The sequence below is a fragment of the Oncorhynchus mykiss genome, chromosome 13, assembly GCF_057628025.1.
Source record: "Oncorhynchus mykiss isolate SJ-2025 chromosome 13, ASM5762802v1, whole genome shotgun sequence".
Classification (NCBI taxonomy): domain Eukaryota; kingdom Metazoa; phylum Chordata; class Actinopteri; order Salmoniformes; family Salmonidae; genus Oncorhynchus; species Oncorhynchus mykiss.
The window spans coordinates 22,667,563-22,695,458 of record NC_143034.1 but is presented as its reverse complement, the minus strand read 5'-3'; the positions used below and the strand labels follow the sequence as shown (position 1 = coordinate 22,695,458).

The 27,896-nt window shown below is 43.8% G+C and overlaps 1 protein-coding gene across 1 annotated transcript; it reads left to right on the top strand.

The window, feature by feature from the left end:
- The first annotated feature begins 891 nt into the window (after positions 1 to 891).
- On the top strand, positions 892 to 26,687 carry LOC110485718 (uncharacterized). The gene is made up of 9 exons (XM_090194323.1): positions 892 to 986; positions 1,123 to 1,175; positions 1,309 to 3,211; positions 18,796 to 18,896; positions 23,299 to 23,359; positions 23,496 to 23,548; positions 23,682 to 25,584; positions 25,663 to 25,699; positions 25,780 to 26,687. The coding sequence occupies exons 1-8, from the start codon at positions 958 to 960 to the stop codon at positions 25,670 to 25,672; spliced, it is 4,113 nt and encodes a 1,370-aa protein (XP_090050449.1). The 5' UTR covers positions 892 to 957; the 3' UTR covers positions 25,673 to 25,699; positions 25,780 to 26,687.
- Positions 26,688 to 27,896: the final 1,209 nt, after the last annotated feature.

Here is a 27,896-nt window from a genome sequence, read left to right as displayed (position 1 = left end):
CTGACTTTACTTCTTGACTTTGGTCTACAGTCAGTTGCTTTAGCTTTACCACTCAAACGAGCCCTACTGTATGTTTGCCTCTGAAAAATTAAAGACTCAGATCATCAAAAGCATAACATGAGTGTTTAATTGGTGTCTGTCTGAAATCAGAATTTGTCTAAGATGTTGCACTTTGTGCAAATGAAACTGTTATCCATCTAATGTTGCTATGCTGAATGAAACACACGGTTTTAAAGAAGGCATGTGTAAAATAATGGTGCCTAACTGCTTATTCAACCTCTAATCTTCAAATGAACCAAGTGAATTTTGTACAAACAATAATTGAAACCGATCAATGAAGTGCCAAGACAAAATGTGTTTCCTACTTTAGAGCAGGGGTGTCAAACTCAGTCCATGGAGGGCCTAGTGTCTGTTGGTTTTGGTTTTTTCCTACAAGGAAGGAGCAAAAACCCACAGACACTCGGCCCTCCGTGAAATGAGTTTTACGTGTGCTTTAGAGTAAGGGCTGTCAAACCTGTCAGGAACTCAATTAGAGAATCAACCACACCTGAGTAAATTTCTGAATTCCAAATCAACCCCTAGCCCCTACACCTACCACTTAGTCACTTATGGGCATTTGAAACGATCCGATAGGTTATAGCAATATGGTAATTGCTTCACTTTGACTTCTGATAGGCTGGATGCAATTGTTGCCATATTGCTTATACCTTTTCAATAATTTCTGATTCACAGATGTGTTTAGTCCAGGGTGTAGGATTTAGCGGTCAATTTGGAATTAGGAATCACATGTAGTTCAGGGACTTACAGCTGTCCTTAATTAGCCAATGACATTAGAAGGGTCTGGGATTTGTTTAAAATGAGCAACCAAAAAGCCTGCCAGATACAGCAAAAGGGATATTAAACTAGGGCTTATATCGGCCATTAGTTCTGATTACTGGTGAGGGTTCGAGGCGCAAAATGGCCGTGATGATTGGAATCACTTTCAGGTAGGTTTTTAAAAGTATTGCTCTAGTTTGTTTCCCTTGTCCTTCATGTGTTACAGGTAGTGTGTACAGGTTATATGGTTATACAGGTTATATGTTTATAACATATGTTTTTATTTTATATATATTTTTTTTTTAGAGTTTCTTGGTTTTGTTGCCTGCTAATTGTCGGGATAACCTGTTCTACATCAAGTGAGTTTCTACACATTAATTGCAAGTAACAGTTGCAGTTCCAATTACTTCCAAGGCTGGCGTTTTTACTTTGTTTCTAACCTAGGTGATGGCTATCATGCACCAGGTTCTGATGCAGTATGTCTCTATGCAGGCTCACTTAGGTCTAAAGGATATGGAAATTACATCTCTCCAACAGCTCAATTGCGAGCGCAGCTGACCGAAGAGCAACAGAAACATCTGGCCTCCATCCTGCAAAAGCAACTGGCCCCCATGCCCCAGGCACCTCAGGAAATGTGGTATCCAACTCAAATGCCCCAGCAGGAAAAGCAACTGGCCGCCATGACCCAACAGGAGACTCTACCGGCCAGTTATCCTAAGCAGCTTCAAGCTGTGTTGTATCCAGCTCAAATGCCCCAGAAGCAACCAGCTACTGAACGTCAGCATCAGAAGGAACAGGTCATACCCCAGGTACCTCAGCAAAAGCAACCAGCTACTGGGCCTCAGCCGCAGACGGAACTGACCACCATGCCCCAGAAGCAACCGGCTCCAATGGATATACCGCAGAAACAACCAACAGCTATGCCGCAGCAAACATGGTATCCAGCTCAAATGCAGCAGAAGCAACCGGCCACCATTCACCAGCAAGTGTGGCATCCAGCTCAATTGTCCCAGCAGCAAAAGCAACCAGCTACTGAACCTCAGCAGCAGAAGGAACCGGCCGCTATAAGCCAGCAACCTCAGCAAGTGTTGCATCCAGCTCAAAAGCCGCAGAAGCAACTGACTGCCACGCCCCAGCAAGTGTGGTATCCAGCTCAAAAGCCCCAGCAGCAGAAGCAACCCGCCACTGTACCTCAGCAGCAGATTGACCTAACCGCCATGCCCCAGCCTCAGCAAATGTGGCATCCAGCTCAATTTCCCCAGGAGCAACCAGTCCCTATGCGTCAACTGCAGAAGGATCTGACCGCCATTCCACCACAACTGTTGCATTCCGCTCAAATGCCCCAGCTGCATAAGCAACCGGCTGCCATGCTTCAGCAAGTGTGGCAACTGGCCCCCATTCCCCAGCAGCCTCATGACGTGTGGTATCCAGCTAAAATGGTCCAGAAGCAACAAGCCGCTGCAACTCGGCGGCAGAAGGAACTGACCACCATGCCTCAGCAAGTGTGGTATCCAGCTCAAATGCCCCAGGAGCAGAAGCAACCGGCCACCATAACACAGCAAGAGTTGCATCCAGTGCACGTTCCCCAGCAGCAACAGGAACCGGCCACCATACCCCAGCAAGGGTGGCATCCAGCTCAAATGCTGCAGACGCAACTGGCCCCAATGCCTATCCTGCAGAAACAACCAACAGCTATTCTCCAGCAAGCATGGTATCCAGCTCAAATGTCCCAGCAGCAGAAACAACTGGCCACCATGCTGCAGAAGCAACCAGCCCCAATGCCTCAACCGCAGAAGGAACAGGCCACCCTGCCCCCGCAAGTGTGGCATCCAGCTCAAATGCAACAGCAGCAAAAGCAACCAGCTACTGAAACTCGGCAGCAAATTGAACCGACTGCCATGCCCCAGCCACCTCAGCAAGTGTGGCATCCAAATCAATTTCCCCAGCAGCGGAAGCAACCGGCCTCCACCCCTCTACCGCAGGAGCAGCCGACCGCCGTATCCCAAGTGTGGTATCCAGCTCAAATGTCCCAGCAGCGGAAGCTACACACTGCCATGCCACAGCAGCAACTGACCGCCATGCCTCAGCAATTATGGCATGTAGCGCAAATGACCCAGAAGCAACTGACCCCAATGTCTCAGCAGAAGCACTACCAAAGCACTGAAGATGGTGCCTCTGGTAGCGCTCAGGCCAGCATCGTTGAACAGTCGGGTGTCATCCCAATCTATTCCTACAGTTCCAAATCGCACTACGAGAATGGCAGAACTGTCTTTTCCCAAATCAGCTACACTCCTAGGGAGGCTATTTCTGTTGACAGTGGAAATGCTCCCAAGGACGGTTATGTTAGCATTGGTGCACCAAGCATATATCCACCACTAGTGAAGGATTCTGCAAGGTAATGGTTCACTTTAACCTGCTCTGAACTTTGCTCTCTGAATTTGAAGTCCTTTGTACTAACCATATCTTTCAACAGGAAAATGTAATGGATTCATCCTCTAGAAGCTCTAATGGTGAGTATTGTTTCTTACATTGGTTACTTAACATTCTGTGTTGCTGACACTGCATTTCTTTCTGCTTTTGTTTTGACCAGGACGTTGCTGGTGCTCTTGCTACTCTAGAGTTATGGAATACATCAACAATTTTACTTTAAAAAATGCCTTGTCTCTTTGAAACAATGATTTTCGTGTCCATTGCTTGCGAATTGGGAACAGGTGGTGTGCAGTCTTGTAAAAATGACTGTTCAGTTAAATGTTTGGTTGTTCATCTTTTACCTTTGCTACTGGTTGTTCAAAATAAAAGCTTGTCTACATTAGAGCATTTGTGAAGGGGTGAGTTGTTAGACATTCATCATATGTTCATACTTTAGATGTAGTCATGCATTGTATACAGTGAGACTTCACTTCAACCTCAGTGTAAGTTGTTGGTGAGTAAATTAACATATAGGAAATTGTTTTTAGATGGTCAGACAATGGCTCATTTAGCTATTAGAATTGAAACCCAAAAAGTACACTCAAACTTGCGTTTAGCCTTCTACTATAGCCCACACCACAAATGGCAAAGAGTCAAATCAGTTTAGAAGTGTCTGTCCCATATCTAGGTGATGCCTCATGTTTTGGATGCTTCAACCCCTGTTGGCACATCTACCTCCATACTTCTGTTTGTATGGGTTACAACCTTCAGATGTGTCTTACAATTGTGGGATCAAAGAGGGAAAAGTAACTATGTTCGGGAGTCAATTTTCCGTAATGTTCATAGTTTGTAGGCCAAACCGTTCTGACGCTAGGTGTTTTTGAGACTGCATTTTGAGGTGTCTGACCAACACCACTGTAGCTCGGCCCCTGTCCACCGCAGATGCGTAAGGGCGACAGGCGGATGCAGTGGATTGAGACGCAGCCCATTCTAAATGTTCTAGCTTCAACTGGATTTTGATGGGCCTCCATACTCTTCACCTGTAGCCCATTCCTCCTAGTCCATTTATTGTACCACAGGTTCCTATAGAATGGATTCGGTGTATTTGATTTTTATGAAGCCTGGAGCGTTTAACCTATCAATAAATATGTTCTGTACAGACTGTCTTCAAACATGTACATTTTCTTAACCAGTTATTAATCTTACTTCATAGTATGAGAATTCAGCCCTTAAATGGATCCATTAAGTTCCAAAGAGGAAGCTGGTAGGCACTAGCATGACAGTTTAACTAGCATAAGATGTCACCCAGGACTTTTTGTTAACTTGACATATTTGCCTGTTGTAGTTGAGTATTTGGACACAGACTCATGAACACGAATGAAATTGTATATGCATTGAATTTTCTACAAGGAGTTACACTTTGCTGTTGGACAATGTCTTGTCTAGCGTACCTCAACATACTAAGTTTAATTTGTCACGGTATGGAATTTTTGGACACAATCTCAATGTGTGTACAGCCTTTTTGCACAAAATTTCTTCCCGGACCACTGAGGTTGCACCTGCAAAAGCCTCTGTCAGGAACTTCATTAGCCTGCATTAAAAGGTGCACTTGACTAAGCTCACCCAGTGCAATGGTTAGTTACATTTCCCGCTATAAAACCATCGGATTGGTCCACGATCCTCTAGACCCAAATTGCTACAGACGCAATCTATCCTGCCTTTCTAAGGTCTTCGAAAGCCAAGTCAACAAACAGGTCACTGACCATCTCGAATCCCACCGTACCTTCTCCGCTGTGCAATCTGGTTTCCGAGCCGGTCACGGGTGTACCTCAGCCACGCTCAAGGTACTAAACGATATCATAACCGCCATCGATAAAAGACAGTACTGTGCAGCCGTCTTCATAGACCTTGCCAAGGCTTTTGACTCTGTCAATCACCGTATTCTTATCGGCAGACTCAGTAGCCTCGGTTTTTCGGATGACTGCCTTGCCTGGTTCACCAATTACTTTGCAGACAGAGTTCAGTGTGTCAAATCGGAGGGCATGCTGTCCGGTCCTCTGGCAGTCTCTATGGGGGTGCCACAGGGTTCAATTCTCGGGCCGACTCTTTTCTCTGTATATATCAATGATGTTTCTCATGCTGCGGGCGATTCCCTGATCCACCTCTACGCAGACGACACCATTCTATATACTTCCGGCCCGTCCTTGGACACTGTGCTATCTAACCTCCAAACGAGCTTCAATGCCATACAGCACTCCTTCCGTGGCCTCCAACTGCTCTTAAACGCTAGTAAAACCAAATGCATGCTTTTCAACCGTTCGCTTCCTGCACCCGCACGCCTGACCAGCATCACCACCCTGGATGGTTCCGACCTTGAATATGTGGACATCTATAAGTACCTAGGTGTCTGGCTAGACTCTAAACTCTCCTTCCAGACCCATATCAAACATCTCCAATCGAAAATCAAATCAAGAGTCGGCTTTCTATTCCGCAACAAAGCCTCCTTCACTCACGCCGCCAAACTTACCCTAGTAAAACTGACTATCCTACCGATCCTCGACTTCGGCGATGTCATCTACAAAATTGCATCCAACACTCTACTCAGCAAACTGGATGCAGTTTATCACAGTGCCATCCGTTTTGTCACTAAAGCACCTTATACCACCCACCACTGCGACTTGTATGCTCTAGTCGGCTGGCCCTCGCTACATATTCGTCGCCAGACCCACTGGCTCCAGGTCATCTACAAGTCCATGCTAGGTAAAGCTCCGCCTTATCTCAGTTCACTGGTTACGATGGCAACACCCATCCGTAGCACGCGCTCCAGCAGGTGTATCTCACTGATCATCCCTAAAGCCAACACCTCATTTGGCCGCCTTTCGTTCCAGTTCTCTGCTGCCTGTGACTGGAACGAATTGCAAAAATCGCTGAAGTTGGAGACTTTTATCTCCCTCACCAACTTCAAACATCTGCTATCTGAGCAGCTAACCGATCGCTGCAGCTGTACATAGTCTACTGGTAAATAGCCCACCCATTTTCACCTACCTCATCCCCATACTGTTTTTATTTATTTATTTTTCTGCTCTTTTGCACACCAATATACCTGTACATAACCATCTGATCATTTATCACTCCAGTGTTAATCTGCATAATTGTAATTATTTGCCTACCTTCTCATGCCTTTTGCACACAATGTATATATAGACTCCCCTTTTTTCTACTGTGTTATTGACTTGTTAATTGTTTACTCCATGTGTAACTCTGTGTTGTCTGTTCACACTGCTATGCCTTATCTTGGCCAGGTCGCAGTTGCAAATGAGAACTTGTTCTCAACTAGCCTACCTGGTTAAATAAAGGTGAAATAAAAAATAAAATAAAAATCCTCTTCAACCGATCACTGCCCGCACCTGCCCGCTTGTCCAGCATCACTACTCTGGACGGTTCTGACTTAGAATATGTGGACAACTACAAATACCTAGGTGTCTGGCTAGGCTGTAAATTATCCTTCCAAACTCACATTAAGCATCTCCAATCCAATATTAAATCTAGAATCCGCTTCCTATTTCGCAAAAAAGCCTCCTTCACTCATGCTGCCAAACACCCTCGTAAAACTGACTATCCTACTGATCCTTGATCATCTATAAAATAGCTTCCATCACTCTACTCAACAAATGTGATGCAGTCTATCACAGTGCCATCCGTTTTGTCACCAAAGCCCCATTTATCACCCACCACTGCGACCTGTACACTCTCGTTGGCTGGCCATCGCTTCATACTCGTCGCCAAACCCACTGTTTCCAAGTCTTTGCTAGGTAAAGCTCCACCTTATCTCAGCTCACTGGTCACCATAACACCCACCCGTAGCACGCGCTCCAGCAGGTATATCACACTGGTCACCCCTGAAGCCAATTCCTACATTGGCTGCCTTTCCTTCCAGTTCTCTGCTGCTAATGACTGGAACAAACTGCAAAAATCACTGAAGCTGGAGACAAATATCTCCCTCACTAGCTTTAAGCACCAGCTGTCAGAGCAGTTCACAGATCACTGCACCTGTACATAGCCCATCTGTAAACAGCCCATCCAACTACCTCGTCCCCATACTGTATTTATTTATTAATCTTGCTCCTTTGCAACCCAGTATCTCTACTTGCACATTCACCTTCTGCACATCTACCACATCTACCATTCCAGTGTCTAATTGCTATATTGTAATTACTTCGCCACCATGGCCTATTTATTGCCTTACCTCCCTTATCTTACCTCATTTGCACTCACTGTATACAGATTTTTATTTTTTCTAATGTATTACTGACTGTACGTTTGTTTATCCCATGTGTATCTATGTGGTTTTTGTCGCACTGCTTTGCTTTATCTTGGCCAGGTCGCAGTTGTAAATGAGAACTTGTTCTCAACTGGCCTAACTGGTTAAATAAAGGCGAAATAAAAAAATAAGAGCAAGTACATTTTTCTAAACCAAGTATTGTTGGTGAAATCATCTAACTACATAGTATGAGAAGTCATACCTTAAATGGATCCATTCAAGTTCCAATGATGAAGCCGGCAAGGCACTAGCAGGGAAGCATATCTAGCATTATGTGTCACATGGAACTCATTCACAAACATTGACACATTAACACATTTGCCTGCTGTAATCAACTGCCTGTTTGGCCAAAGACTCATGACACGGGATGAAATTGTATATGCATTCAATGGTCTGCTTTTATGTAATGAATGTAAATTCTGTGTTGTTGGACAATCTCTTGTCTACCATGCAGTAGCACTCAAACTTGGACACACCTAGTCATTCAAGGGTTTTCTTTATTTTTAATATTTTCTACAATGTATTATAATAATAGTGAAGAGTAGTTAATAGTTAACACATCAAAACTATGAAATAACACATGTGACCCGATTCAGGAAACTAGGCGTATGTTGCAAGTCACGACTTCACAGGGGAGCCGTTTGAACGTAAAAATCTAATTTTTTTGGCAGAAATTCCTTCCCGAACAAGTGAACTTTCATGTACCTTAATAACAAACATGTCATCTGTAAATACAAATACAATTGTTAAATTACGAGCCTTGCTGGTTAAGCCACAGTAAAAGTAAGCAAACTTCTCACTAGCCATGATTGTCTGAGGTAATGAGTGGGCTGGACATGCAGAGAGAGGAGTTCAGATTGGTCTGCCATATTGAAGTCCTCTGTCTATTTGAGCTCGTCAGTCTGTTTTGGTAATCCTGTCGAACACCGCTTAAAAATGTTTTGTATAGTGGAGCTACATAAGTGTTGCTCTCCTGTTTTCTGTAGGAATTCAGTGGAATTAGAGTATGATAGCTAAAGAGATGGAGAAAACACCTGTCTCCGGATTACATCTTCAAACCGTGCAACCGTGGTATGGCATTCCTGACAGGGAGATGCGTCCATGATGTATGTTGATAGTCTAGCATTAGCTAGCTACATTTTCAGATATGACACATTTCTAATTTTGACAAAGGGGTTTCATTTCAAGCTAAAGTGTACTGTTAGCTGGTTGGTTCCCTAGCTGACCTTATTATTTGTTTCCCAGAGCCGTTTGCTTTTCTAGTTAGACCCTAATGTTAGCTAGCTAACCTGGTTGGTTAGCTCCCAGCACTGTGGCATTGTTGCCACTTTGTTCATTGTTGTTTAACTAGCTAACATTAGCTGGCTGGCTCGTTAGCTAACGTTACGTGACGTGTGTACAACACCCGTTGAATATGGCCGGTGTCAGTAAACGTCTGCAAGAAAGCGTCATGCAATTGTTTCCAGAAGAACTGGTTAGGCTGTTTTCATGTTATCCAGAGGTAAACAAATAATTGGCCAGAGTGTGCTCTGAAAGCGAAACGAGATGGGTGGGGCTAAAGCTTATTAAGAGGGTGTGAACGATGCTGAATGGGTGTAGACAAAGAAGAGCTCTAAACTAGAAACTACCAAAACATTCAAAGGTGATTTTCTCAAAAGTGAGATTAAAAGATGATCAACTTTCAAAGCAGAATTACTTTCCCATTGTTCCTCAAATGCAGTGTATGATATACCATTTTGTAACTTTGAGTCTCTACTTTTAACACAATTTCACATTTTACTACATAAGACGGAATCCAGGTGGTGAGTCACATATGGAATCATGTAGCAACAAAAACAAGTGTTAAACAAATTGAAATATATTTTATATTTGAGATTCTTCAAAGTAGCCACCCTTTGCCTTGATGACAGATTTGCACACTCTTTGAAAAATCTAAAATATATTTTTGCACAACACACTTCCACCGAGGTTGCACCTGCAAAAGCCCCTGGTAGGATCTTAATTAGCATGAAATAAAGGTGCACTTGATTAAGCTCACCCAGTGCAATGGGTAGGTAGAGTTCACTCTTTATTAATTAAAACCACTGGTTTTGTCCATGATGCGCAAACCCTCCAGCACACCAGCTGAATGAAATCAAGCGCACCTAATCTCAATTGGGAAATTGGACCAATGGAAATTATGTTCAGTGGCTTGCATGTGTACCTAATTAACCAGCCAGATTAGAAGGGTCTAGGATTCCTTTGTAAAGCGCAGCAAAAAAAACAATCAGATACAATATCAGGGATCTCCTGGTAAGGCTTCTGGCTACCATTAGTTCTGAATACTGAGGTTTTGATGCGAAAAATGGCTGTGAGTTTTGAAATGTCTTTGAGGTAAGTTGTATGGCTCTAGTTTGATTCTCTTGTCTTCCATGTTTTACAGGTAGCTGTATTTAACTGACTAGGATATTTTTATTTAGAATTTCTTGGATTTGTTGCCTGCTAATTGGAGGGATAACCTGTTATCCTCCACCTAAAGGTGTGTTTTGTTCTGCACATTTTAATTCAGTAAAAATAAATGTGTATAAATGGCTTCAAATGCTGGCATTTTACGATTTGAAACTTTTTATTTTATTTTGTAGGTAATTATAGCTATATTCCCCAAAATCAAGTAAAAGGAACTGGCCGCAATGCAGCGGAAGCTACCGGCTCCCGTGCCTCGACAGGTGAAGCTACCGGCTCCCGTACCTCAGCAGGTGAAGCAGCCACCCATAATGCCTCTGCAAGCGTCACGACTGGCCCAAATACCTTAGCTGAAGCAACTGGCCACAATGCTCCATCAAGTGCCACGACTGTCCCAAATTCCTTAGGTGAAGCAGCTGGCCACGGTGCCTCAAAGCAACTGGCCACGGTGCCACACAAGCGCCACCCATAATGCCTCGACAAGTGTGGCAGCTGGCCCAAATACCTTAGGTGAATCAATTTGCCACAGTGCTTCATCAAGCGCCGTGACTGGCCTAAATACCTTCGGTGAAGCAACCGGCCACTTTGCCTCGGCAGCGGAAGCAACCGGCCACGGTACCTCAAGTGCGGAATCTGGTTCAAATGCCTCGGCAGAAGCGGCAGGCGCCCTTGCCTCGGCAGAAGCGGCAGGCGCCCTTGCCTCGGCAGAAGCGGCAGGCGCCCTTGCCTCGGCAGAAGCGGCAGGCGCCCTTGCCTCGGCAGAAGCGGCAGGCGCCCTTGCCTCGGCAGAAGCGGCAGGCGCCCTTGCCTCGGCAGAAGCGGCAGGCGCCCTTGCCTCGGCAGAAGCGGCAGGCGCCCTTGCCTCGGCAGAAGCGGCAGGCGCCCTTGCCTCGGCAGAAGCGGCAGGCGCCCTTGCCTCGGCAGAAGCGGCAGGCCTTGAACAGGAGGGCCAACTCCTCAAGCAACATGGATTTTAGCAGCAGTGATGTTTCTCAGGATTTTGGGTATGAGGGTGACAATGAAAGCACCCAATGTGTCAGCTCCAGCAGCGTTCAAGGCAGCATCGTTGAACAGTCAGTTCTCGTACCAACATAGTTACAAATCGGTGTATGAGAATGGCAATACTGTACTCCCAAACCTGCCACGCCACTGGGTAGGTTATGCAAACAACTCTCGGACTGTAGTGACATCTCTGAACCAAGCATATCCCCACCTGCTACAAACTCACAACCTGCTAAAGTAGCCCCGCCACAAGGGAACGGCTACTTGGATGCAATGTAATGTGCATTTTCTACACTCACCTGCACTTTGCGTTCTGATTTTGAAATCCGTTGTACTAATCATCTATCAACAGAATTGCAATGGTAGATTCATCCTTTGGATGACAATTCTGAGTTGTTGCTGACACTAAGCTTCCACTGTATGCTTTTGCGTCGGTCAGGGAGTTGCTGCTGCTCATTCTACCCTGCATTACTTGTAAAACAATAAAATATTGTACCTTTTAAAAGTGCCTCCTGGTGTTTTGAAATAGTATGTGTTTTAATGTCTACCTTTGGCTTGCTGGTTGAGAACAGTGTTGGTTGCCAGTGCAATTTGTAGTAATTGGGAATGTGATTCATAGTTCCTTATCTTTTGGATATCAAATCTATAATTTCTTTTTATCTTTGCTGCTGGTTGACAAACCCCAAGATTGTCTCTACGTTAAAGCCACTGACCACGTTTACATGATCCCGTTATTCGGGATCCTGAAGTTTATTTTGTGTTGACATGTAAACATCAAATCCTGTTTTACAAAAACCAGAGAAAGCTCTTCTGTTTTTGTGGTATGCGCAGGCTCCACTTCGCCTCTCGTGGTTGTCTGACTCTGTCAATCAATTTAAAGTGGGCTATCTGTCCAGTTTGATCCACCATAACTGAGCTTAATGGCTATTTTCACCCCTAATTTAGACACGTTTCTGCTTACTTAGGTAGGCCATTTGTCAACTATAGTTTAATACATGCAGCTTCTCTTCTGTCACTTGTTGCCCCAGAAGACTAAAGTAGTGCTCACAAATGTCTTACGTTGATAGAATGAATGCATTAGTCATCTTAACAGGTAAAATTATTTAAGGACCAGGTAGCATAGCATGCTAGAACAGTGGAAACATTGGTCCTGTGCCAAATGTCATTGTAACAGATTTTAAGGAAATGGAAAGCTGAGAATGGTAACTCCAGTTAATCTTGGGTGTGTAGTTTGTGGTTGAAATGCTGTCTGCTTGCAAAAGTGTCAAAGATGACACATTACACGTGCATTGGCATTTTCCCCGAGACGATGATAGAAATATTTATCCACTCTGTTCCCAAGACAATTTCAAATAGATTTTTATTTCACTGCAACTGAAGTTAATATAAACTCTGCAAAAAAATAAACGTCCTCTGTGTCCTGTTTATTTCCAGCAAAATAATATTTGTATTAACAAGATTCTACAACTGACACAAACTGAGTTCCACAGACATGACTAACAGAACTGGAATTATGTGTTGCATTAAGTACTGCACCAGATTTGCCAGTTCTTGCTGTGAGATGTTACCCCACTCTTCCACCAAGGCAGGCTTTGTTTGGTGTGAGTGAAGTAGGGTCTGTTACGAAATTGGAAGCCGATTCTAGATTGAATTATGGATTGGAGATGCTTAATATGAGTCGAAGGAGAGTTCACAGCCTAGCCAGACACCTATGTATTTGTAGTTGTCCACATATTTTAAGTCAGAACCGTCCAGAGTAGTGATGCTAGTCGGGCGGGAGGGTGCGGGCAGCGACCGGTTGAAAAGCATGCATTTGGGTTTACTAGCGTTTAAGAGAAGTTGGAAGCCACGGAAGGAGTGTTGTATGGCATTGAAGCTCATTTGGAGGTTAGTTAACAGTGTCCAAAGAAGGGCAAGATGTATACAGAATGGTGTCTGCATAGAGGTGGATCAGGGAATCACCCGCAGCAAGAGCGACATCGTTGATATATAGACAGAGAAAAGAGTCGGCCCGAGAATTGAACCCTGTGGTACCCCCATAGAGACTGCCAGAGGTGCGGACAACAGGCCCTCCGATTTGACACTGAACTCTGTCTGAGAAGTAGTTGGTGAACCAGGCGAGGCAGTCATTTGAGAAACCAAGGCTGTTGAGTCTGCCAATAAGGATACGGGGATTGACAGAGTCAAAGGCCTTGGCCAGGTCGATGAAGACGGCTGCACAGTACTGTCTTTTATCGATGGCGGTTACGATATTGTTTAGGACCTTGAGCGTGGCTGAGGTAAACCTGTGACCAGCTCGGAAACCGGATTGCACAGCGGAGAAGGTACGGTGGGATTCGAAATGCTCTGTGATCTGTTTATTAACTTGGTGTTAGAAAACTTTAGACAGGCAGGGCAGGTTGGATATAGGTCTATAACAGTTTGGGTATAGAGTGTCAACCACTTTGAAGAGGGGGATGACCGCAGCAGCTTTCCAATCTTTTAGTGATCTCTGACAATACGAAAGAGGTTGATAAGACTGGTAATAGGGGTTCCAACAATGGCGGCGGATAATTTTATAAAGAGAGGGTCCAGATTGTCTAGCCCAGCTGATTTGTACGGGTCCAGGTTTTGCAGCTCTTTCAGAACATCAGCTATCTGAATTTGGGTGAAGGAGAAACTGGGGAGGCTTGGGCAAGTAGCTGCGGCAATAAGCTGTGTAACTCTGCAGTTGTTGCCATCCTGTACCTATCCCGCATTTGTGATCTTTTAATGTATCGATCCTGTGCAGGTGTTGTTACATGTGGTCTGTCACTGCAAGGGCGATCAGCTGTCCGTCTTGTCTCCCTGTAGTGCTGTCTTAGGCGTCTCACAGTATAGACATTGCAATTTATCACCCTGGCCCCATCTGCAGTCTCCTTGCAGCATGCCTAAGGCACGTTCACCCAGATGACTAGGGACCCTGGACATGGTGTTTTTTAGAGTCAGTAGAAAGGCCTTTTTTAGTGTCCTAAGTTTTCATAACTGTGACCTTATTTGCCTACCGTCTGTAAGCTGTTAGTGTCTTAACGGCCGTTGAACAGGTGAATGTTCATTCATGGTTCATTGAACAAGCATGTGTTTAAATCCGTTTTACTAATCATCTATCAACATAATTGCAATGGTAGATTCATCCTTTGGATGACATTTCTGAGTTGTTGCTGACACTTTCTTTAAGCTTCCACTGTATGCTTTTGCGTCGGCCAGGGAGTTGCTGCTGCTCATTCTACCCTGCATTACTTGTAAAACAATAAAATATTGTACCTTTAAAACTGCCTCCTTGTGTTTTGAAATACTGTGTGTTTTTAATGTCTACCTCTGCCTTGCTTGGCCCCAGTAATGTACTAGGCCGTTCGCGCTACCGAATGCAACAGTGAAATGGTTACTTACGAGCCCGTAAGCAACAATGCAGTTTAAAAACAAATATGACTAAGAATAAGAAACAAAAGTAACAAGTAATTAAAGAGCAGCAGTAAAATAACAATAGTGAGACTATATACAGGGGGGTACAGAGTCAATGTGTAGGTGCACCGTTTTAGTTGAGGTAATATGTAGGTGGAGTTATTAAAGTGACAATGCATAGATAACCACAGAGAGTAGCAGTGGTGTAAAGGGGGGATGCAAGTAGTCTGATTAGCTGTTTGACTAGATGTTCAGGAGTCTTATGGCTTGGGGGTAGAAGCTGTTTAGAAGCCTCTTGGACCTAGCCTTGGTGCTCCGGTACCGCTTGCCGTGCGGTAGCAGAGAAACCAGTCAATGACTAGGGTGGCTGGAGTCTTTGACCATTTTTAGGGCCTTCCTCTGACATGGCCTGGTACAGAGGTCCTGGATGGCAGGAAGCTTGTCCCCAGTGATGTACTAGGCCGTTCACACTACCCTCTGTAGTGCCTTGCGGTCGGAGGCTGAGCAGTTGCCATACCGGGCAGATATTCAACCAGTCAGGATACTCTCGATGGTGCAGCTGTAGAACCTTTGGAGAATATGAGGACCCATGCCAAATCTTTTCAGTCTCCTGAGTGGGAATAGGTTTTGTCGTGCTGGCTTCACGACTGTCTTGGTGTGCTTGGAACATGTTCGCTTGTTGGTGATGTGGACACCAAGGAACTTGAAGCTCTCAACCTTGAAGCTCTCGTCCTCTCTTTCCTGTAGTCCACAATCATCTCCTTTGTCTTGATCACATTGAGGGAATGGTTGTTGTCCTTGCACCACATGGCCAGGTCTCTGACCTCCTCCCTATAGGCTGTCTCGTTGTCTCAGGCCTACCACTGTTGTGTCGTCAACAAACTTAATGATGGTGTTGGAGTCGTGCCTGGCCGTGCTGTCATGAGTGAACAGGGAGTACAGGAGGGGACTGAGCACGCACCCCTGAGTGGCCCCGTGTTGAGGATCAGTGTGGCGGATGTGTTATTACCTACCCTTACCACCTGGTGGCGGGCCGTCAGGAAGTCCAGGATCCAGTTGCAGAGGGAGGTGTTTAGTCCCAGGGTCCTTAGCTTATTGATGAGTTTTGAGGGCACTATGATGTTGAATGCTGAGTACTAGTCAAAGAATAGGAAAGAATAGCAGTGTGGAGTGCAGTAAAATTGCATCTGTGGATCTGTTAGGACGGTATGCAAATTGGAGTGGGTCTAGTGTTTCTGGGATAATGGTGTTGATGTGAGCCATGACCTGCCTTTCAAAGCACTTCATAGCTACAGACGTGAGTGCTACGGGTTGGTAGACATTTAGGCAGGTTACCTTAGTGTTCTTGAGCACAGGGACTATAGTGGTCTGCTTAAAACATGTTGGTATTACAGACTTGGACAGGGAGAGGTTGAAAATGTCAATGAAGACACTTGCAAGTTGGTCTGCACCTGCTCGCAGTACACGTCCTGGTAATCTGTCAAGCCCTGCGGTCTTGTGAATGTTGACCTGTTTAAAGGTCTTACTCACATCGGCTGCGGAGAGCGTGATCACGCAGTCTTCCTGATCAGCTTTTGCTCTCATGCATGTTTCAGTGTTATTTGCCTCGAAGTGAGCATAGAAGTATTTTAGCTCGTCTGGTAGGCAGGTGTCACTGGGCAGCTCTCGGCTGTGCTTCCCTTTGTAGTCTGTAAAGGTTCGCAAGCCCTGCCACATCCGACGAGTGTCAGAGCCGATGTAGTACGATCAATCTTAGTCCTATATTGGCGCTTTGCCTGTTTGATGGTTCATCGGAGGGCATAGCGGGATTTCTTATAAGCTTCCGGGTTGGCGTCCCGCTCCTTGAAAGCGGCAACTCTAGCCTTTAGCTCAGTGCAAATGTTGCCTGTAATCCATGGCTTCTGGTTGGGTTATGTATGTACGGTCACTGTGGGGACGACGTCATTGATGCACTTATTGATGAAGCCAATGATTGATGTGGTGTACTCCTCAATGTCATCGGAGGAATCCCGGAATATATTCCAGTCTGTGCTAGCAAAACAGTCATGTAGCTTAGCAGCTGCTTCATCTGACCACTTTTTTATTGATCAAGTCACGGGTGTTTCCTGCTTAAATTATTTCTTGTAAGCAGGAGGATAGAATTATGGTTAGATTTGCCAAATGGAGGGTGAGAGAGAGCTTTGTATGCATCTCTGTGTGTGGAGTAAAGGTGGTCCAGAGTTTTTTTTCCCCCTCTGGTTGCACATGTAACATGCTGATAGAAATATGGTAAGATGTATTTAAGTTTCCATACATTTAAGTCCCCGGCTACGAGGAGCACCATCTCCCGGTGAGCGTTTTCCTTTTTGCTTATGGCAGAATACAGTTCATTCAATGCGGTCTTAGTGCCAGCCTCAGTCTGTGGTGGTATGTATACAGCTACAAAAAATACAGATAACTCTCTAGGTAGATAGTGTGGTCTACAGCTTATCATGAGATATTATACCTCAGGCTGGCAATAGCTCGGGACTTCCTCAGATATCGTACATCAGCTGTTATTTACAAAAATACATAGTCCACCGCCCCTCGTCTTACCAGACACCGCTGTTCTATCCTGAAGGATAGCCAGCTGTATGTTGATAATGTCGTTGTTCAGCCATGACTCCGTGAAGCATAAGATATTACAATTTTGAATTAATCTTCCGCGTAGGTCATCTATTTTATTTTCCAAAGATTGCACGTTTGCTAGCAGAATGGAAGGAAGTGGGGGTTTATTCGATCGCCAACTAAATCTCAGAAGGCAGTCCAGCCTCTGGCCCCCTTTTCTCCACCTTCTCTTCACACAAATCACGGATCTGGGCCTGTCCCAAAAAAATGATTCTGTTCCAAAAAAAAAGGATTCTGCCAGTCCGTGGTGAGTAATTGCAGTTATTTTCGGTCATAAGAGATGATAGCGGCAACATTATGTACAAAATAAGTAAAAAAACAAGTTCCAAACAACTCAAGAAACTAACAAAAAACACAATTGGTTGGGAATATGTCAATTAACTCAAATATGCTCTACACACAACAGAATGTCTTTGAACATTTCTGCTGAAATAATTCACTAACTGCATATTATGAGAATTCTGACCTTCAATTGATCTATTCATTGGAGGGATAACCTGTTATCCTACACCTAATGGTGTTTGTTATACACAAATTAATTAAGTAAAAAAAACAGCATTCGTATAGTTCCAATGACTTCAAATTCAGGCATTTTACTATTTTGAACTTTTTGTCTTTGTTTCCTAGGTAAATTATAGATATATTCTCCACACTTCATTAAAAGGAACCTGCGCCAATGTCCCAGCAACAAAAGGAATGGGCTTGCATGCCTTTTCAGCAGAAGCAACCAGCCACAATGCCTCAGCAAGTGTGACGACTGGCGCAAATACCTTAGGTGAAGCAACAGGCTCTCGTGCTTCAGCAGCAGAAGCAACCAGCCACAATGACTCGGCAGAAGCAACCATCCAAAATTTCCATCAGAAATCACCTGCTTGACTCGCATTACAAATACCTGGACTGCAAATTTACACAAGATTTAAACCAGCCTTGTTAAAACTACACCTTGGCATCACATCTTTGTATTATTAGCCTTTCATGTTCAGTCATATAACCAGACTATACCTACAGACAGTTAATGTACTGGCACATGCCTATTTTCATATCTATTTCCCATACTTCTGTCTTTCTCTTTCTCATTTTCTCTCTCTCACACACACACACACACTCTCTCTCACACACACACTCACTCACACTCACAGAGACAGCAGTGGGTCTGTACCAGTCAGAGGTGAAGGGGCACATCCTGCTCTTCATCAACAGGGGGAGTGGTGACTATGAAGTGCTCAAGGACCGGCTAGGTCAGGAGCTCTGGCCCCAGAATTAGTTGAAAAGGTGAGATCAGGCAAGCAGCTACTGGACCTGAAAAAGAGTGACTCACAAAAACCTCTATTATATTAGCTATTTGATTCAGATCTTAAGATAATGTCCCTAATCCACTATTTGGAACAAGTTATTTTGAATCCACTCTTTAATTGCAGCTTGAATTGAATTTGTAAATTGATTCATTGGAGTCAGATGTGATGAACTGCTTTGTGATCTGAGAAAACCCTTACCAAATGCGGGAGATAAGGAACTGCCCATCAACAAAATTCATACGTTCTGCAACCGAAACTAAAACTAAAATCTGTGTTTTTTTTGGATGAGACCAATGTCAAAAGTAGTTCAATATATATGAACTGCTGAACTACTTTTGACATTGGTCTGGTCCAAAAAACCCACTCATTTTAGTTTTAGTTTCGGTTGCAGACCGTTTTGCTACGCTGTGCCCTACTGAACATAACTATTAATTATTTGTCTAGGTTCCTGTTTGTGCTGGTAAACGGGCTGAAGTCCAATGGAAAATCTCTGGCCTACTTCGGCCTGATGTCACGTGACCTTCCTCGCGTGGGCATTTACGACGGCAAGTCAGCCATGAAATGGCTCATGCACGAGGGAGAGATCTCCACTCACTCATAAGAGGCGATCTCAAGGTCTGAGGTGAAAACAAACCTGAGTTCAAATAGTATTGGTTTTCTTTCAAATTCTTTTGAGGGTTGATTGATCCTGCCTGGAGTGACAGATAAACTCTCAATTAAGAGCAGCTAAAAAAGTATTTGAAAGAAAGAAATTCATTTTGAAGCCATGTCTATGGAGCAGTATACGATTAAGTGGCTTTGATAATATATAGAAAGCAGCAGTGAATTATACTGAGTTGCCTCTATATAATCTATCTACATTGCTTCTCAAATACTTTTTTCTTAATTTTAAGAGGTGAAGCAGGCAGTAGTACCTGATCCTAAAACTGAGTTGTAAAACAAACAAATAAATGAATGTCTATGATAATTGTGTCTGTTTTGGAGTCAGTATTGATTTCTGTCTGAATCTGATGTAGGCTATTTGTGTGCTCTGGTGGGCATGGTGTGTCTTTATGTGAGGACTGCCATCAGCTCAGTGGTTACTCACCACTGAGATTTTGGATCTGATGGTTACAATCACAACTGACTGACCTCAGTAGACTAATAGGGCCTGGAGGGTCTAACAGAGAAAGAAGAATTGGAATCTGTCTACAGAAAAAATAACCGTTGAGGATTTCAAATGCAATCGCAAAGAAACAAGAAATACAATAGAATATGATGCAGTATAATACAATACATATCTGTGTATTTTCATGCAAATGCTACATTTTAAGTGCAGACCTGTATTCAAAAACATGTGTATTTCAGTATCTGGGTTATAATATCTGGGTTATAATACAAATTGTATATTTGACAGTATTTTCAAATACTTATTTAATACATTGGAGTGTAAATTAGTTTGTGATTTTGAGTTTTCAAACACTTTCCAAGTGTATTTCTAAATACATAACATTTAACTACTTATCTTTTCAAATAAAAGATCAGAATACTTACTTTGAATGTATGTGAAATTAATTGAAATATTTTAAATAGTATTTGAACCCAGGTCCGATTTAAGTGACATACATTTGTGTTCCAGTTACAGTAGGCCAGCCTACAGCAGTGGAAGAGGGGAGTTAGTGCAGATTTCTAGACATTAAGGGCTGTACAATAAAGTACAGAATGATTGGAGCACTTGGGGCGAATATAAAAGACCAGAAAAAATAACAGTGTCTGCCTGCTGTGTTGTAAGAAACAGGAGAAGAAAAGGAGATTGGCATTTTCAAGGCACAGACTTGGAATCAAGTATAATTATCAGAGATGGAATGCAAGCGGAAACATCAGTCGGAATAGGGAAAACACTGTGGCAGATTTAAGGGGGCTGGAGATATATGCATAGCTATCTAAACAGTTGTAATCGAGTTTATATGTTTGTGGATGTGTACTGCAATCAAAGTTGAGACAACATTGGAAAAAAATGCTTCCACAAAGTAGGATAGACGGTCAGAGGATGATGAGATGGGTTGTTGTCTTGTGTTTTATTTCATCCACATGAGGGAGACATTTTATGGAGACAGTGGGCACCTTCGAGCTGATCACTATTGTCAAGTCGGTGACAATTGTTGGTCACCGCTGTCGTGTCTTTGGCTATGCCGGATTAATTGCTATGACATGCTATTCTATAAAATAATTTCTCTGTAATTAATATCACCTGATTGAGCTAATCATGTAAATGTAATTAACTAGAGAGTCGGGCAACACAAAATAATATTTATAGACCTGTTATCTTCCAAATAAACTCTTAAAGATTGTAATATTTTACATCAATAGTAGTCAACATTAATTGTCATCTTACTTCAGTCTCATAATCTTAAAGTTGTAAATTCTTGGTTATCTGCAAGAATCCTGGCTAACAAGTTGAATCAGCAATACAAAATTGGGTTTAATTAGTTATTTACTAAATACCTAACTAATCACACAGAATCACACATACACATAATTAAATCATAACTTGATTACAAATTGTCGTCATAAAGGAAAACGTCCCTAGTGGGCGGAACAGATATGACAGCTTGTTACACAGAGGAAAAGGGGCTGGGTTGAGTGAAAGAGTGGGAGACTGGAACAAAGGCGAAGCTGTGCTATCGTAAATACAGGATCTTATGCATTCTAAATTACCGCTCATTTGGAAAAGGAAAATGCAATAAATATTTACTCTGAGCTGCGCTTCTGTAGGTTGGTGGTAGAAGACCGCGTTGCCAAACCGAGTCCTCTGTCCTTTGAAGAATGTCTCTGGTGGTCACTTGGATAAGTTGTAGTAACGTCGTTGTGTGGTATACTCTGTCTGTTCCTTCCTACCCTGCATTTGCAGCTGCGGTCGCTAACTCAATGGCTAGGAGGTATCACTTCTGTTGTGAACAAGAGTTCAAAGTTCATAGCATTCGCAACCAAAGCTCATGCTGATGTTGGCTTCGTTCTGTAGTTTTATCTGAACCATTCTGACATAGGATCGTCATCCTACCTCATTGGAACAGAAAGTTATGTTGTCGTCAAGGCTTTATATAGGAAGGGAGAAAAGGGGTGCGTGTCATAGTTTACGACCTCTGTCTCTTCACGTGGGCGGGCCACTGAGTGAGCAGCCCTAACTTATGAAAACCCACATCTCACATTTTAGAAGCTAAAATCACATTTCATCCCGTCACAAATAATTTCATATTCAAACATTTAAATTGAACAACAATTCCATGTGAATCTGATAACTCTGATGTATAGACTTTCTACTGCAGAGTTTGTCATCTTATCATGGATGAGAATGTCTCAGATGACAATCGAACTGACATCATATTCATTAAGTACAGCTGCATATGTTCAATTGTTTGGATTACCAGAATATAGTTAATTTCCCCCCACATACTGATGCTCCCAGAATCTCTATGTTAACCAAGATTTTAAAAAAATGTAACCTCAGTAGGTTAGAGATTGGAAAAAGGGGGGAAGAGGTATTTATGACTGTCATAAACCAACCCAACCAGGCCAACATCATGACGCCTTTCAAAGTTTGTTGCGTTCTGGGGATAAAACATTTCCGAAGTGAGTCTATATGTCGACTGCATGAACTTTACAAAAATCTTTACAAAAGCTCTTCACCAACTTCATCCTGCAGCCATCACCTGTCATGTGGGGGCTCCATTGTCAACCAATCATTAGTGTTTATGTTTAACCCACATGACCAAAAACATGACTGAAACAGGAACCAATTTGCTGCAGTTAATGTGTAGCCTACAGTGCATAAATGAATGTTGTGATTGAGGCTCTCTCTCATTTATTGATTGTATAATGTACACATAAATTATTTCAGTTTGTGAGTGGGTGTTAGAGACATGTTTTTTTTTACATTATAAAGGAAGCCTTGTATAAACAATGGCAACACTGCCATGGTGATCTGAGCCTTGCTGTTGGAAGACATTAGTATCCGAATTTCGGTTGTTGCAGATGCACCTCTCCTGACTTTACTTCTTGACTTTGGTCTACAGTCAGTTGCTTTAGCTTTACCACTCAAACGAGCCCTACTGTATGTTTGCCTCTGAAAAATTAAAGACTCAGATCATCAAAAGCATAACATGAGTGTTTAATTGGTGTCTGTCTGAAATCAGAATTTGTCTAAGATGTTGCACTTTGTGCAAATGAAACTGTTATCCATCTAATGTTGCTATGCTGAATGAAACACACGGTTTTAAAGAAGGCATGTGTAAAATAATGGTGCCTAACTGCTTATTCAACCTCTAATCTTCAAATGAACCAAGTGAATTTTGTACAAACAATAATTGAAACCGATCAATGAAGTGCCAAGACAAAATGTGTTTCCTACTTTAGAGCAGGGGTGTCAAACTCAGTCCATGGAGGGCCTAGTGTCTGTTGGTTTTGGTTTTTTCCTACAAGGAAGGAGCAAAAACCCACAGACACTCGGCCCTCCGTGAAATGAGTTTTACGTGTGCTTTAGAGTAAGGGCTGTCAAACCTGTCAGGAACTCAATTAGAGAATCAACCACACCTGAGTAAATTTCTGAATTCCAAATCAACCCCTAGCCCCTACACCTACCACTTAGTCACTTATGGGCATTTGAAACGATCCGATAGGTTATAGCAATATGGTAATTGCTTCACTTTGACTTCTGATAGGCTGGATGCAATTGTTGCCATATTGCTTATACCTTTTCAATAATTTCTGATTCACAGATGTGTTTAGTCCAGGGTGTAGGATTTAGCGGTCAATTTGGAATTAGGAATCACATGTAGTTCAGGGACTTACAGCTGTCCTTAATTAGCCAATGACATTAGAAGGGTCTGGGATTTGTTTAAAATGAGCAACCAAAAAGCCTGCCAGATACAGCAAAAGGGATATTAAACTAGGGCTTATATCGGCCATTAGTTCTGATTACTGGTGAGGGTTCGAGGCGCAAAATGGCCGTGATGATTGGAATCACTTTCAGGTAGGTTTTTAAAAGTATTGCTCTAGTTTGTTTCCCTTGTCCTTCATGTGTTACAGGTAGTGTGTACAGGTTATATGGTTATACAGGTTATATGTTTATAACATATGTTTTTATTTTATATATATTTTTTTTTTAGAGTTTCTTGGTTTTGTTGCCTGCTAATTGTCGGGATAACCTGTTCTACATCAAGTGAGTTTCTACACATTAATTGCAAGTAACAGTTGCAGTTCCAATTACTTCCAAGGCTGGCGTTTTTACTTTGTTTCTAACCTAGGTGATGGCTATCATGCACCAGGTTCTGATGCAGTATGTCTCTATGCAGGCTCACTTAGGTCTAAAGGATATGGAAATTACATCTCTCCAACAGCTCAATTGCGAGCGCAGCTGACCGAAGAGCAACAGAAACATCTGGCCTCCATCCTGCAAAAGCAACTGGCCCCCATGCCCCAGGCACCTCAGGAAATGTGGTATCCAACTCAAATGCCCCAGCAGGAAAAGCAACTGGCCGCCATGACCCAACAGGAGACTCTACCGGCCAGTTATCCTAAGCAGCTTCAAGCTGTGTTGTATCCAGCTCAAATGCCCCAGAAGCAACCAGCTACTGAACGTCAGCATCAGAAGGAACAGGTCATACCCCAGGTACCTCAGCAAAAGCAACCAGCTACTGGGCCTCAGCCGCAGACGGAACTGACCACCATGCCCCAGAAGCAACCGGCTCCAATGGATATACCGCAGAAACAACCAACAGCTATGCCGCAGCAAACATGGTATCCAGCTCAAATGCAGCAGAAGCAACCGGCCACCATTCACCAGCAAGTGTGGCATCCAGCTCAATTGTCCCAGCAGCAAAAGCAACCAGCTACTGAACCTCAGCAGCAGAAGGAACCGGCCGCTATAAGCCAGCAACCTCAGCAAGTGTTGCATCCAGCTCAAAAGCCGCAGAAGCAACTGACTGCCACGCCCCAGCAAGTGTGGTATCCAGCTCAAAAGCCCCAGCAGCAGAAGCAACCCGCCACTGTACCTCAGCAGCAGATTGACCTAACCGCCATGCCCCAGCCTCAGCAAATGTGGCATCCAGCTCAATTTCCCCAGGAGCAACCAGTCCCTATGCGTCAACTGCAGAAGGATCTGACCGCCATTCCACCACAACTGTTGCATTCCGCTCAAATGCCCCAGCTGCATAAGCAACCGGCTGCCATGCTTCAGCAAGTGTGGCAACTGGCCCCCATTCCCCAGCAGCCTCATGACGTGTGGTATCCAGCTAAAATGGTCCAGAAGCAACAAGCCGCTGCAACTCGGCGGCAGAAGGAACTGACCACCATGCCTCAGCAAGTGTGGTATCCAGCTCAAATGCCCCAGGAGCAGAAGCAACCGGCCACCATAACACAGCAAGAGTTGCATCCAGTGCACGTTCCCCAGCAGCAACAGGAACCGGCCACCATACCCCAGCAAGGGTGGCATCCAGCTCAAATGCTGCAGACGCAACTGGCCCCAATGCCTATCCTGCAGAAACAACCAACAGCTATTCTCCAGCAAGCATGGTATCCAGCTCAAATGTCCCAGCAGCAGAAACAACTGGCCACCATGCTGCAGAAGCAACCAGCCCCAATGCCTCAACCGCAGAAGGAACAGGCCACCCTGCCCCCGCAAGTGTGGCATCCAGCTCAAATGCAACAGCAGCAAAAGCAACCAGCTACTGAAACTCGGCAGCAAATTGAACCGACTGCCATGCCCCAGCCACCTCAGCAAGTGTGGCATCCAAATCAATTTCCCCAGCAGCGGAAGCAACCGGCCTCCACCCCTCTACCGCAGGAGCAGCCGACCGCCGTATCCCAAGTGTGGTATCCAGCTCAAATGTCCCAGCAGCGGAAGCTACACACTGCCATGCCACAGCAGCAACTGACCGCCATGCCTCAGCAATTATGGCATGTAGCGCAAATGACCCAGAAGCAACTGACCCCAATGTCTCAGCAGAAGCACTACCAAAGCACTGAAGATGGTGCCTCTGGTAGCGCTCAGGCCAGCATCGTTGAACAGTCGGGTGTCATCCCAATCTATTCCTACAGTTCCAAATCGCACTACGAGAATGGCAGAACTGTCTTTTCCCAAATCAGCTACACTCCTAGGGAGGCTATTTCTGTTGACAGTGGAAATGCTCCCAAGGACGGTTATGTTAGCATTGGTGCACCAAGCATATATCCACCACTAGTGAAGGATTCTGCAAGGTAATGGTTCACTTTAACCTGCTCTGAACTTTGCTCTCTGAATTTGAAGTCCTTTGTACTAACCATATCTTTCAACAGGAAAATGTAATGGATTCATCCTCTAGAAGCTCTAATGGTGAGTATTGTTTCTTACATTGGTTACTTAACATTCTGTGTTGCTGACACTGCATTTCTTTCTGCTTTTGTTTTGACCAGGACGTTGCTGGTGCTCTTGCTACTCTAGAGTTATGGAATACATCAACAATTTTACTTTAAAAAATGCCTTGTCTCTTTGAAACAATGATTTTCGTGTCCATTGCTTGCGAATTGGGAACAGGTGGTGTGCAGTCTTGTAAAAATGACTGTTCAGTTAAATGTTTGGTTGTTCATCTTTTACCTTTGCTACTGGTTGTTCAAAATAAAAGCTTGTCTACATTAGAGCATTTGTGAAGGGGTGAGTTGTTAGACATTCATCATATGTTCATACTTTAGATGTAGTCATGCATTGTATACAGTGAGACTTCACTTCAACCTCAGTGTAAGTTGTTGGTGAGTAAATTAACATATAGGAAATTGTTTTTAGATGGTCAGACAATGGCTCATTTAGCTATTAGAATTGAAACCCAAAAAGTACACTCAAACTTGCGTTTAGCCTTCTACTATAGCCCACACCACAAATGGCAAAGAGTCAAATCAGTTTAGAAGTGTCTGTCCCATATCTAGGTGATGCCTCATGTTTTGGATGCTTCAACCCCTGTTGGCACATCTACCTCCATACTTCTGTTTGTATGGGTTACAACCTTCAGATGTGTCTTACAATTGTGGGATCAAAGAGGGAAAAGTAACTATGTTCGGGAGTCAATTTTCCGTAATGTTCATAGTTTGTAGGCCAAACCGTTCTGACGCTAGGTGTTTTTGAGACTGCATTTTGAGGTGTCTGACCAACACCACTGTAGCTCGGCCCCTGTCCACCGCAGATGCGTAAGGGCGACAGGCGGATGCAGTGGATTGAGACGCAGCCCATTCTAAATGTTCTAGCTTCAACTGGATTTTGATGGGCCTCCATACTCTTCACCTGTAGCCCATTCCTCCTAGTCCATTTATTGTACCACAGGTTCCTATAGAATGGATTCGGTGTATTTGATTTTTATGAAGCCTGGAGCGTTTAACCTATCAATAAATATGTTCTGTACAGACTGTCTTCAAACATGTACATTTTCTTAACCAGTTATTAATCTTACTTCATAGTATGAGAATTCAGCCCTTAAATGGATCCATTAAGTTCCAAAGAGGAAGCTGGTAGGCACTAGCATGACAGTTTAACTAGCATAAGATGTCACCCAGGACTTTTTGTTAACTTGACATATTTGCCTGTTGTAGTTGAGTATTTGGACACAGACTCATGAACACGAATGAAATTGTATATGCATTGAATTTTCTACAAGGAGTTACACTTTGCTGTTGGACAATGTCTTGTCTAGCGTACCTCAACATACTAAGTTTAATTTGTCACGGTATGGAATTTTTGGACACAATCTCAATGTGTGTACAGCCTTTTTGCACAAAATTTCTTCCCGGACCACTGAGGTTGCACCTGCAAAAGCCTCTGTCAGGAACTTCATTAGCCTGCATTAAAAGGTGCACTTGACTAAGCTCACCCAGTGCAATGGTTAGTTACATTTCCCGCTATAAAACCATCGGATTGGTCCACGATCCTCTAGACCCAAATTGCTACAGACGCAATCTATCCTGCCTTTCTAAGGTCTTCGAAAGCCAAGTCAACAAACAGGTCACTGACCATCTCGAATCCCACCGTACCTTCTCCGCTGTGCAATCTGGTTTCCGAGCCGGTCACGGGTGTACCTCAGCCACGCTCAAGGTACTAAACGATATCATAACCGCCATCGATAAAAGACAGTACTGTGCAGCCGTCTTCATAGACCTTGCCAAGGCTTTTGACTCTGTCAATCACCGTATTCTTATCGGCAGACTCAGTAGCCTCGGTTTTTCGGATGACTGCCTTGCCTGGTTCACCAATTACTTTGCAGACAGAGTTCAGTGTGTCAAATCGGAGGGCATGCTGTCCGGTCCTCTGGCAGTCTCTATGGGGGTGCCACAGGGTTCAATTCTCGGGCCGACTCTTTTCTCTGTATATATCAATGATGTTTCTCATGCTGCGGGCGATTCCCTGATCCACCTCTACGCAGACGACACCATTCTATATACTTCCGGCCCGTCCTTGGACACTGTGCTATCTAACCTCCAAACGAGCTTCAATGCCATACAGCACTCCTTCCGTGGCCTCCAACTGCTCTTAAACGCTAGTAAAACCA